The sequence below is a fragment of the Bacillus rossius genome, chromosome 7 (genome assembly GCF_032445375.1).
Source record: "Bacillus rossius redtenbacheri isolate Brsri chromosome 7, Brsri_v3, whole genome shotgun sequence".
Classification (NCBI taxonomy): Eukaryota; Metazoa; Arthropoda; class Insecta; order Phasmatodea; family Bacillidae; genus Bacillus; species Bacillus rossius.
Window position 1 is genome coordinate 38,879,993 of NC_086335.1, and position 13,750 is coordinate 38,893,742.

The 13,750-nt window shown below is 37.2% G+C and overlaps 1 protein-coding gene across 1 annotated transcript in view; it reads left to right on the plus strand.

Moving 5' to 3' along the window:
* The window catches only part of LOC134533860 (rapamycin-insensitive companion of mTOR), a 107,880-nt gene extending 101,688 nt beyond the window's left edge, over positions 1-6,192 (plus strand). The window contains exon 29 of the mRNA XM_063371562.1: positions 1,562-6,192. Within this exon, the coding sequence (XP_063227632.1) occupies positions 1,562-2,530 (969 nt within the window). The 3' untranslated portion in view covers positions 2,531-6,192. The remainder of the gene's footprint in view (positions 1-1,561) is intronic.
* The last annotated feature ends 7,558 nt before the right edge of the window (positions 6,193-13,750 follow it).

Below are 13,750 nucleotides of genomic sequence, written 5' to 3' on the forward strand. Positions count from 1 at the left end.
GGGCTTGTCGAGTCGAGTTTGAGTCCAGTTTCGGGCAAAAAACCCGCAATGCCGAGTGGAGGTGAGCGGGTTGCATTTTTTCATATGTTCATTCAAATTTAGTACACCAAAAATTTTCAGTACGTCACAACTGCCGTGTTTGTTGTAAACTTTCCTGGAAACTATTAAGACTGAGATAATGTGGCATCCATCTCAGTGCTGAAAACACATTCCTTTCACAACACAAAATCCGAATTCCTCAAATTTCACTATGATATTACAAATTCTGAACGCAAAATAATTCATGATAAATTGCACCACATAACGCACAAATTCCGATAGAGATTAGTATCCAACTGTTGGTAAATAAAAAAAATATATATCAATCTTGTAGTCATTGCAGAGATATTCTGACAAAATTTCCTAAAGTTCTTTCAAAACTTTGTTCAACTTCTTTCAAAACAATTGTTTACGTTTAGGAATTGAAAAAAAAAAAAACAAGTCTTTCCAGTGCAAGTTGCAATGTTTCCAGTGCTGCCAACTGCTTTTCCAAAATATTTCTAATGTGGTAAAATGAGCATCACTGAACATTCACGAAGACACCATATTTACAGGAATTTGGTATGTTGCATTGCTTTACAACTTATTTTATGCATACAAATGAAAGTTTAAAGAGGAGAGACATAAAACTTAACTTAATTTGGCATCTTTCATTTGCATCTCCTTAGCAGTAAAAATTGAGTATTATTAGATGATGGTCTTGATGAAATACAAGAAAATTTCCAAAATTATTATCTAAATTTTGCTTTACAAAATTCAGTGTTTCAGATACATGAAAATTTTTTTTCAGCGTTATTAAGTTTTGTCAGAAACTTTTGTGCTCCGTGGTGTTTATCTGGCAACAGAGTACCCAGAAACAAAGACAGCGCTAATGGCAGGAATGTGCATTGGAAAGAGAGAGCGAATGCCCATTAACTGCACACTAAAAACTAAGGGTGATACATACTATAGAAGCAAACAACTATCAGCTAGCTGTGGAGCCCAATTTAACCAACCACTGATTACTAAGGAGATTTTGTGAAATGTAAGACTCTGAAATCTTACATGTATCACTTTCCTAGTTGGATCAAAGACAGTTTGACATTCCCGGAACTCCAAGCTGACAGCAACAGCCAATCATCAAGCAACATTATCCCGATAATGCATGTGACTGCAGTCTAGTGTATAGATAAATGAACCTGTATAACATGTAAAAAAATCTTATTAAAATTATATTGTGACAAAAATACAATCACGTTATTACACAGCACAGTACAGGAAAGTCTACTTCTTGGGAAAGTAACTACTGTAATTGTATATTCTCACAAAACACCTGTTTACTGTACGGTATGATTTTGCACTCCAATTAAAAGCAATAACTCTGTCTATGAATCTCACACAAAGTACGAGTATATGTCTAAGCTCTGATTAACAAGGACGGCTTCTTAATTTTTATTAGCGTTTTGTTATTTTATTCCATAGTTGATTGGGTAATCCAGAGATTTGAGCTAACAAGGTTCTGTTGTACTTGCGCTTGTTCCAGTTGTACGACGAACCAGCCAGCATCCTCCAGCTCCAGAAGCCAGCAGAGATGCCCACCGTGACGGCAGGCTCGAGTTCCTCTCCGAGCGTGCACTCGTCTTGCCTGGTGACGTTCCTACCGACACTGTGCGTCACCAGCTCCCCGCCGCAGCTGCCCGCCTCCAGGGTGCCCCCGGGCGACTCGCAGGCCCTGGCAGTCGTCCGGGAGGAGACCACGGGTCCTGGCGGCAGCCCCGGTGTCTGGAGGACGCAACAAACGGGAGGGAGGCGGGAAGGTGAAATTGCGGCGGTTGAATCATCCGGGGAGCCCGCCTCTGTCGGCCCAGCCTTGTCGACCGAGACCGGTCACCCCGGCTGCACTGATATAAATAGTTCCATTCTAGTCATCAATAGCAAGCAGGAGACTGGCTATCTCATGACGCACCCATCCAAACCAAATATAATTTCATGCCAGCCAGAGATTGGCATTGAAAATCTCGGTAGTATTACTTATGCAGATGAAAGTGAAAGCGAGAGTGATTGCACAGTGTCTACTACTAATAGTACTCTGTTTTTTAACAAAATAAGAGTTTCAAATACTAATGACACAAAAATGGAAAACTATGTGCAGGCTGGTGGGTGTGAATCTAGGACTAGACTGGAACGGTTAGTTGTGACTGTGTCGGAAAATAACGTTCCTAGCCGGGTGGCGAGCCATCGCAACCCTGATGCGTGCAAACCGGATTCCTCCAAGTGCAGAACGTCTATCACTCACTCGCCAGCGAAACCCTTGACTGCGAAAGCTGTCGGAGCGTGTGCTGCCAGGCAGCGGAAACTAGCCACCGCGTCACCCCCGAACATATCCACGCTCACGAGAACTTTGTCACAGCCGGTCCCTGTGCCCAAGACTGAAGAGAATGGCAAGCAGAAGTCGGGTGACAGCTTGCCGCCTCCAAGCAGTGCAAGAGTTAGTGAATGTAAAAAGCTGTAAAAATAGTGATAAAGTTCTCTATTGGCAGACAGGCTAACTAAAAGTGTTCAAAATACATGCACCACATACATAAATTTTATTTTCAATTGTTTTTTTTAAGTTGAATCACAGCAGTTATATTGCTCTCCATTTGTACACTGCACAGCTTTCAAGGTTCTCTCACAAGACAAATACTACATGTATATATGTGTGTTTTGTATTTATGTACTTATGTGTGTTTTCCGTGTTCAATAATATGTTCTGTTTTTATTTTAAGGTCACCAAACCTTTTTAGTTTATTTTGTTTTATTCTTGTTTTACATGCTGTAAACATAAGACTGCATTAAGTTGATTGCAAGTGTACTATGTGCAATAGTTTTATCTTATATATCTTTTATCTATATTCATGAACTACCATCATAACCTGAAATTAGCTTCATCTGGTTATTTAATAATTTTTCTGACTTTTATACCCTGAACCCAAAGTATTTTAACATTGAATATACTTAACGTAAGGGTAGGTTGGATTAACTGTCAGTTTCAGCAGTACCAGTTGTGATTAAAAGTTATGATGGTAATGTATCCAGACATTGGTAGCATTGCTTGTCACTCATGTTGATTAAACTACATTCAGTTTATTGGTCGATAGCTAATTTATTATGTAATAATTCTTCTGAAAAAAGCTTTATGTGACCACTTTATACATACTTCCAATTGGCTTCAACCAATACATCTTTGTATCATCAAAATCATCATCACCAACAGATCTAATTAAATACAAGCAACATAATGAACATGCATGTCCTTAAAATTAAAATATTGAAACTGCTTTTATCCTGTATTAAGAAGTATAACCTCCAATAAGCCAACTCAAATGCTGACAAATTAGTAGCATTCACAAATTTGGTGATGTTTTTATTTTCTGTGTTGATTGCCTAGGTGACTACATTTATTATGTCAGTAGATATACAGTTCCATACAGTATTGATAATTTGGGTTGCACATTTCTTTTGAATCAAAATTTACCAGCCATACATTGCTTAATTAAGGAAGACATGTTTTTATCAAATTTTTTTAGTGTGCATGTTGCTGTAAGTTAATTCTGTTTCTCTTTATGGAATAGTCAGCAATAAAATGTATTATTAATTTTTTGACCAGCTGATTTTTATCATGTGAAACCATCTGTGATAGCAATAGCATGCATCTGTAATTAGTTAAAAATAGACAGAAATATTTTCTATGTCTCTTATTCTCATTATATATTTTTTTCTACAACTGATAAATGTTAATATCTCATTAGTTGATAAAAGTAAAGAATTTTTATTTCATACATGACCAACAGATAAGGGATGTGATAGAAATACCTATGTATTCTAACTATATGTGTCTCTTAAAGAAAATCTGCCATTTAGTTTCCTGGTTTGTGTGTGTAATGTATTTAAAAAAAAAATCATAGTTCCAAAATGACCTTGGTATATGTGATTTGTTTTAACTTTTACTTCAGACAGTATATACAGTAGAATCCCGCTGATGCGACCCCTCACGGTTCCCGGAAAAACGGACTTATAAACGGAAGGGTCGCAATAGAGAATTCGGGCCAAATTCCCCCCCCCCCCCCCCCCCCCCCCCCCAACTAAAAAAAAAACATAAAAAATCGCCTTTGTTCGCATAGATTTCATATTCAAATAGTCTATGGTATAAAAAAGACAATTTTTTAAATTCATATTACAGTATTTAAATAGCATGATGTCTCCTGAAAAAAACGATACCTTAAAAAGCAATATTGGAGCTCCCGTTGCCAAGAAAAAAAAAATTTAACACAGTGCAGCGTGTCCAATTTCGCCATCTTTGTATAGAAAAATCAGACGATTTAGTATTGAAATAACTTTTTATTAAAGGTTTGTTATGTCTCTTGCGGGCTGTATTAGTGTGGTGTTTGAAAGGTTGCGTCCCATGACAACGGGTGGTCTGGCGGCGCTTATCGCTCTGGTCCGTCCGGCTGACGTGCAGGAATGCGAGAAGTAGGGTAAGCGCGTGTGTGTGTGAGAGAGAAAGCGAGAAAAAGTTGGGGGGGGGGGGGGGGGCTGGCGACCAGCAGCATCGTTAGCTAGCGAGAGTGTGACGGTAAATGTCGACCTTGACCACTTCTGCTTGCTGCAGGGCTCGCTCTCTTTTATCTCTGTCTCCCCCTCCCACAAATATATTGGCTGGCAGGTCTCGCCCTCTTCACCTTCTTTATCTTATCTCTCACGCACACTTGAAGCACACGGGACCGGGACTGCAATAGACGCGCGCGTAGATGCTATCAGGTGGGGACTGCAATAGATGCGCGCGTAGATGCTATCAGGTGATGCGTGCACTTTACCGGTATTGGCTAGCGTGGACAGTCTAGAAGGGTGGTATCTATTTTTAGCCGTCTTTTGTATGCATGCCTGCTTACAGTACAGCGTTCGCCAAGATAAACGTGAACACATAGCGCCCAACAAAGTGTAACAGACTTGTTTTTCAGCCAATTTTACTCAAATTTTCGACTTTCTCTGCTCAAATTTTTCACGGTTCCTCAAAAAACGGTTTATAAATGGAATGGACGCATTAGAGGGGGGTCGCATCGGCGGGATTCTACTGTATTAAGTTTTGTTGAAACTCAGAACTTCTTAGGGTTACTTTTCACGGTTTTATGTAACTTATGCACATATAATTATTTGTGCATTTTGCTGAACCCAATTTTTATGTAGGAAATTTAAATTGGATTTCATTTTTCGTATTAAGCTTTAGTTGACTGTGATCTGTTCTTTACACATCTATGTGAATCTAAATATTTTACATAATTTTTTGTCTACTGCGAATGCATAGGAATTGTTAATTGTGCAAAGTCTGTTTTCGAAAATTAGCATGGTTGTAAAAATGGTGATTGCCTTGATAAAATAAACCAGTTTTGCATTAGCAGCAGAGATGAGCATTGCAATTTCACAGTTTGTATTTCACAAAGTTAAAGATGAAATTAAAAAAATTCTTGCTAAATCTCATGCTCAACATGAAATCTAGTCATTGCGTATTTCAGAAGTTCAATATTTTCATGGCAAGTCATTTTTTGCACATTAAGGAGAGTAAAATTACATTATAAAAAAAATCTGTTTTGAAAACCTTATTGTTGAAATTTTTTTATTACATTTGCATTAAGAGTGTTAAACTTTAGTTTGATAAATTTTAAGTAATCACATTACACTATCTTTCTTATACCATTTTATTAAAATTGTTACACTAACTTTGTAAATCATTAAAAGTTCACTGTTGTTACAAATATGTTAAAAGTTTTATCAGTTCTGTTTCTTGTAAACCTATTTTTCTTCACCTGTGTGTTAAATGCAGCAACAGTTGCATTTTCCACTTTGTACGTGACTGAATAATATTCTGTGGGAAGGAAAATTGCAGACTGTAGGCACGGGTCAAGACTACTAGCTTTAACAAATGTGTGTAAATAAGTATAAACCCTGGGCGGGTTCCCGGGAATATTAGGACACACGTCGGCAAGTTACTATAAAAGCATGGCGTCTGCCTTGCAATTCTGTAGCGCTTAGAAGTGTCCCATGGGAACACACCTGGTGTGTGACTAGAACTGAATTGTAACAGAATAAATTACTACTGTGGTTGATACATGATAATAAAAATCGAGAAATTGCTAAGTTAGTGCAACTGATTTCTGACTCCTTCTAAACACGTCCTCTTCCTTGTATTTCCGTACTTATTAATAACATTACTTAGCTTACATAAACTTTCATATTTATATTTGAATAAGTGTCTAACCAAATGTATTATGTTTTCATAAAATGTTTGACAGTCCTTTCAGCATTGTCCATCTTGAAATATACCATATTTAAAACAAGTTTTTTTTAAAAAATTACATTAATAATATAACTTGACATTCAAGAATTTACACAACTTTCATTGAACCAGGTGTGATTAGCTGAGTAGCGAAGTATCTGCCAGCTTTTGTAAACTGACAATGAAATGTGTAGAGTTGTGTTTATTAAAGCATACTACTAACTGCAACAAAAGCTCTTCTGGATTAGTTTTATTGTAAATAGTGCCCCATGCATTTCAAAAACACAAATTGCGCAGGCTCACAGTTCAATCCATGTTAAATCAGTTTCCATAGTTCGCTAAGAAACTTGCAAGTTTAATTAACTATCCATAGCAGTATTAATTATGATTTTGTAAAACAGAAGTTTTACTCCCAAAGCATATATAAAGCCATAAATACATACCTATCGTGTTTTATCACATAATCGTCGCACATTTTATACTAAAATCAAGTTTGAAAAGTAGGGGTGCGACGATTGTGGGGAAAAAAAAAAAATAAAAAAAAAATTGTTAGGAAAAGTTATTAATAAAAACAAAACCTATTCAAGAAAAGTACGTTCATTTAAAAAGTAGAGTATGGATACTATTGCACTCCAAATAATTGAAATTGATAAGTCATGCAACAAAATCATTTTGTTCAACTTTAAATAGAAAAACCAAAACTATGACGCAAATGTGAGTCGGAGCACATAACTATCGTAGTACACACCACGAGAAAGCGTGGGCTATCAAATGTAGTTAACTCGGCACCAGACAGAGCACGCGCGTTGCATGCAATTGATGAGCTATCTGTATTGATATTTGACTACGTGCGCACGCTCTATACGGTAATCAACATAACCAAACATGAACAATGCCAACTAGCGCTGGCTACATTTTTATGAGCGGTACACAGCGGCGACGAAGATGAAAAGATAACAGTTATAACGTTTGAAAACATCTTTAAAAGAAAATTTACACATCAAACAACTTCAAATTTCTGTTAACTAAATAAGTAAGCGGTAACATCCGAATGAATTTAGATTTTAACTTTAAAATACATTGCTTTATACAGGAAAACTACCTAAACAATGTGCTCGGAATCTAACATCATCATGCAACATTTATGCGAGAAATTTCTTACTCCAAATTTTGATGTCCTAAAATAACGGTGAGACGATTATGCGATAATGCACGGTACATTCAAATATTTTCATGAAATACAGGTTAGTCTCTGATAATGTTAATTTTCTTGAGTCTGTGGTCATCTTTTTTTATATAAAAATAATAATTAAAAAAAAAAACACTAACTCCAAGTCACCTACTTCACTTTTAGCCAACTGCTAGTTCCAAGATCAGAGGGCTTTTCACAATAAGTAGGTGGTTTTTGAATCATTAATTGCTAGTAGACTGCAGCCAGGATATGCTCTTCCCATCTCCTTGATCTTCCTTCCTGTGTACTTCAGTTCCATCGTTTTCTTAGGCAGCCTCTCTTTTCCCATTCTCTGGACATGGCCATACCATCGCTTTTTTGCTTTTTCAATGATCTCATTAAAGTCCTGTACTCCTGCTCTTGCTTTCACAGTCTCATTCCTGATCATGTCTCGCTTCCACACTGCCAAAATGCTCCTCATAAACTTAATTCCTATTGATCTGATCTTCCCAGCATATCTCTTGTCCACAGTAGTCATACGTAGAGACCCGGAAAATTCACGGGTTCAATGAACTCCAAAATAGACTCCAATATCTTCTACACACTCGGGCAAATGCCAACTGTTCATTGGCTGCTGACTTGTGAGTCGTCTCGACTGGGTGGCCTGTGATTCGACACTTCTATGAGTGAGGGTCTCTAATTGGCCCTCAGTCCTCCAGATTAACAGTGAACCAATGACAGAAGCAGCACTAAGGTATAATTATTTGAATTTTAGCATAACACGAAATGAACCCGCGAATTTTCCGGGTCTCTAGTCATATGTGATTATGAGCACATTTAGCAAGTATTATACAACACTTGTTTGCTTTTTAATGGCACCTCCTGTACCAAATATTTTGCACACCTGTAGAATGAATCTCCTTGTCCTCTTCTTATTTCCTCATTTTTTTTATCATCAAGAGGGTGTGTTACTGAGAATAATTTCTTGCCTGGGAGGCACAACACTACACAGTTTCTAATAATGAGCAAGAGAAGTAGCATTGTTTTATTTTTTCAACAACTGAGACAAACATAAACACTGACATGTTCTCTGGTTCATACACTTGGTCTTGCATGAACGACTTTAATAGACCTTTGCTTGAAATATTAATTTTACAAGACATATTTTGAAAACATAATTAAGGCCTTACTTACAATATTATATTTCTGTTCAAATGGGTTTTAAATAAAATTGAACTTTACTAAATACATGGACTAACATTAATTTAAACACAGCAAAACAAGTTATTGACAGCAAGAACAATATTTAGAATCTTCACAAAATTATTTCTTGCTATCTGAGAAAATTGTTCTTGTTAATGTATCTACAAAATTGCAATCTCAAAAAAAAAAATCTGAGAAAATTATTAATAGTTTTGACACAGGTGGGGGGGTCGATCGGTCGGCTTTACGGTGGATTGCTAGTGGGCGCCACCACGTGGTACGGCACGTGGACCCGGTGAGACTCCTAACTCAGGGCGTGACGTCGCCCATGTGAGACGTGATATCCCCCCTTGAAAACATCTAGCACTAATTCCTGCCCGCTCTCAGCGTCGGGCACGCTTTTCCCTACGAAGTGGGCTCTCAGGCGTCCCACACGCCGTCACTCTCCACGTGGTCACACAGATTAAAAATAAAAGAATAATACGTGAAATTCACACACCTGATTTATTCCGCTAATTCCGCTCACACAAGTACACGGTTGAAGCTATGCAAAACGCCCGTGGCACGAATCGGTTTATAGGTGATGAGCCACCACGTGGTCATATATTGAATTACGTAGTACAAGATAAAAGACCGAGACTGGTCGTAAATTAATTAATAAAGCAGTCCCCCGACCGAGAGCTGCTCCGAGGACTAAAAGAAAGCGATTGAAATGAAATTAAAGTTAACAGAATTACTTGGCAGAGATTACAAGCGGTGAGGTCCCCGGAGTGCTGATGCGTCTGCTCTCGGTCGTTGATGGCGGAAGACTGGGCTGAGGTCATGGCTCGCTCGACTAACATGGCGTCCTCCCGCCGAAACAATTACCGTTAATAGATATTAGCGAATTCGTGCAACGGGAAACTAAATTAACATGACAATAAAGCGTTGAAAATTATGTAACAATTTTTGAATGAATTGAAAAGATTGTACAAATTATAATTACTAAGATTTAAATTTAATTATTGTCTGGCTTCGGGTTTCCTCGGGAATGTCCGGAAACGCTATGATATTTTAATATATAAGTTAAAAAATAAAAGTACATAAAACCCTCCCGGCCGATCTGCCGTCACGTTACACTTAGGGAATATAAAAACAAACAACACAATTACATATACTTATGTTTTTAGGGGTACGGCGCACTGGCTCGACAGCGCCCTCTTGCCGGCGAGCACACATGCACGCACACGTACGCACGGGTAGGCGGGAGGTTTGAATGGAGGGTGGATGGTGTTTGGGCGGTGGCATATCGGACTTACAGGGGGCCGTAGGCCCGGACGATGTCAGTTTATATGTCTATTTTTCATGGTAAAGTGTCCAAGATTATACCCGCTCGAAATAGTGCATTTGAACCAAATTCACTCGCCTCTGATTTCGGCATCACAGTTGTGGGGCTGCGTTGATAAGTCTTCACGGTGAGTGGAGCACTTGCTAACTTTCTGTACTCGTTCAGTGATGCCCTTGCTGCCTTGATCCCGTTCGTTGCTGCTGCACACCAGGATGCCCGCCTCCAGATTCTTGTGCTGCACCTCGGCTACCAACTTGTTCGACGACCTTTGGGATGGCGAGTAGAACTCACAGCTGCACAGTCTCCAACTAATACACGTGAATAACCTTGTACACATCGCTTGTGTTCACTGTTATAATGTTATAACAGTGAACACAACACTTTGAATAGCGACTAAGTCGTTCATCAGATCATCACTTGTCCTATGTCAATCTTGTCATACGGAGTATACTCAAATGTTGCCTTATTTTTATACACGTAGATATCACTTGAATAAAACGTTACCTGTTTCCAACAGTCTCCTGTAGCAACAAACTTCACTACTCTATTAGCTTACAAAACTTCATCACTGTTTCCTTGGCTTACTTGCTACCAAGTTCCCAACATCTTGTCACATTGCACATGTCCCTTGCAGATATATCAAGTACAACTCCACAATTGCGTTACTTGTTACCTCTTCGCTCGTACTCGCTCCAGGTTCTGCACTTGTCCTCTGCGAAGATGGGCTAAGTCTGTGTTGCAAATACTAAACTTGTATCTTACCAGTCAAAAATTTTAGCCTAGCAGAATTCACGACGGGCCTCCATCGGTCAGCGTCACGATCTGGGGCAGCGGTTTGTCAGGGATGGGTGCTGTGAACGCAGCTTTCCTATGACGGGGTCGCTGTGGTAGTTTTTGCTCGGGCAGTGCACACTCTCCACTCCTCTGCTGGCCTAGCCTGCTGGGGTCCCCTATTTATACCAGCCAGTCTTGTAACAATCTTTCCTTCTGGATCACCCCCACACTGTAGTCACCACTTGGTCAACTGATGATGACGTCACGACTTATGCAGGCAGCCAACTTCTGAAAGTGGCAGGTGGTTTGCACTGCAATATTAAAAGTTGGCGGGTGGCCCGCCACCAGTAGACAATAGTCGCAGCACAACTAAGTCTCTTACGCAAAAATTTATAGTGCGTTACACATGTAACAAATTTAAATCTTGATGATTAAAAGTTCAGTTAGTAAGTAACTAAGTTAATTTACCAAAAATCTCAGTCCCTGTCACTCACTAGGTATCAAATTTCTATCTCTCCCCAGCTGAGTAACTACTGCTATACTTTCATTTTCAAAGTATTTCTTCATAAATATCGAGATTAAAAATAGCAGCTACAAGTGTATAATTATTAACACAAAAATATTTATGTTAATGACATCTTGTAACATGTCTGGTAAGAAAGTATGTATGTATACAGTGTACAAGAAAATGTGATGAGTACCTATAGGTGAAATCATGGAATAAGTAAAATGTTTATGTTTGTGTTTTAGTTAAATTATCACATTTCTTGACATACTGTACTAAGCAAAGACCTACAAATATTAGTAGTGCAGGAAAGTAGTCTCAGTGTCCTATAAAAAACACTTATTTGTAGTAATTATTTCAAAAAGTTTTATAGATTAAGGAAAGGAGAAAAAAATATATTACCAGAAAAGAAAGATTTTTAAAATTTATTTCTTCAATTTTTTTATAAAAATTTTTACCAGTCAACTATTTATAATGTCTAACAATTTCAGCATCAACAATTTAATAACCATCAACACATGTCCAGTTATAACAACACTTACAATACCATTTTACCGTTAATCATACATTGTCGCTAAACATTAAAAATTTTCTTTAAAAATTTTATTTTGTGTTGTAATTAAATTTATGCAAAAATATAGTGGTTTGCAGAAAGATTTTATTTGAAGAAATAAAGACAGTATTACCTTCAAACAATTCATACCACAGTAGTAAATTGAAACCATTTTTCTAACACAATAAAACTGATTTACAAAAAGAGAAGAGAAAATACCCAGTACATTAAATATGACACTGTAAGGAAATGCATTTAGTAAATACAAGAATTTATAAAACAATAACTTATGGCAATATCCTAACTAAATTTTGGTCACATAAATCATACAAGATGACAGAACATTATGACACCTTGGCTCTGTTTCTTAATGGATTCAACCATTAAAGTTTACTTTGATTCTCATGAATACCAATTAAGTGTTTACTTATGTAACATTCATGGGGAATGTACAAAATCACTTGCACATTTAATCAGGCATAGTAGCTCATACAATTGTATGTTGTGATCGTAATGGCATTTGCGATTGTGGCTCTGACTCCATGTTGTCTTTTTATGTCGTTTATCTTTGTGATAACTGTACTTTCACTTTCACATTCATTTTGAATTACTAATCAAAATTAGGAATTTAATATTTTTACAGAAAAATTTGTATCTAAAATGACTTTCTGAAACAGAGCTTTAGTTTTGTTCAAAGAAACTTGGTTACAGTATTCAAAACTGCTTTTTAACATAAACAGAAAAAACACTGGAACGTTAAGTTTTAGATTCAATGCAAGTGTATTTCATAAAAATTTAATTTTTTAAATGCTTCATTTCAATTTTGGAAATTTTTTTAAACAAACTAATCAATTCACATAATAGGCCAAAAGTTATTATCTAGAGGAAAACTTCACATAATGGACAGTCATTAAAAAAGTCCTGATTAATTGGAACAGAAAAGAAAATTCAAGGATGTTTACAGGAGTACAACATCCATTTCCCACACCACCAAAAGATACTAAAAACAGCAGTGAAACTGAAAGGATATTCCGAAATGTAAATTAAGGATTTACGTGAAATTGGTTTGAGAACAAAATTGTAATGACGTGAAGACAGTTATCTCAAAGCCATTGGGCAAGCAAGTAAAGAAACTCAGATAATACTGTATACTGATGTACAATGCATTCCAGGTAATCTAATTGTTACAAAATAAACTTCTGTGGTTCATCCTAACAATAACTGCACAAAATTTGACTTAAAAAAAAATGTTTTTTCTTACACCTGGCCAACTGATTTATGTTAGGACAAGCAGCTTCATGTTTAGACACTTTATCGACTTAAGGAAAACACTTTGCAAGAATTGAAAAGTGTTCAGTTTAGTTGTAATGCACCAAAGTGCACCTTTAGATGCAAAAACTGAAGGAAAATTTATGGTTTCGAAAGTCAAAGCAGCGATGAAAAGCACACAACTACCGGCAGAAGAAAATGATGTTGCATCTGTCTACAGAAATTTTTGTTATTCTTTACCTGGCATGACTAAATATAGTTGGTTGAGCTATCCTCAATATCCAATAAATATCCAATACTCTAGTCCCATAAATTTAAGAAATTATCAGTCAATAGGATTGACACACATAGGTTTTTATTAATTTTTGTGGCTTTAAGCCAAAACTTCATGAATACTTGTTCCATCTCGCATCTAACTTCATGCTAACAGGTATAATGGAACTACCATAAAACTCAATTTGCCAGCATTACATAATTTATTGATTGGCAAGAGCCTGTGGACAGCGCGGGGTACAAAAATAAAAGATAAGGACAGAAACGTGAGCTCCCAACCACTTAATTAACATTCCGTGGTGCATGGTGTTGACAGACAGTCTCTCCCTCTGAAGGGATGCTCG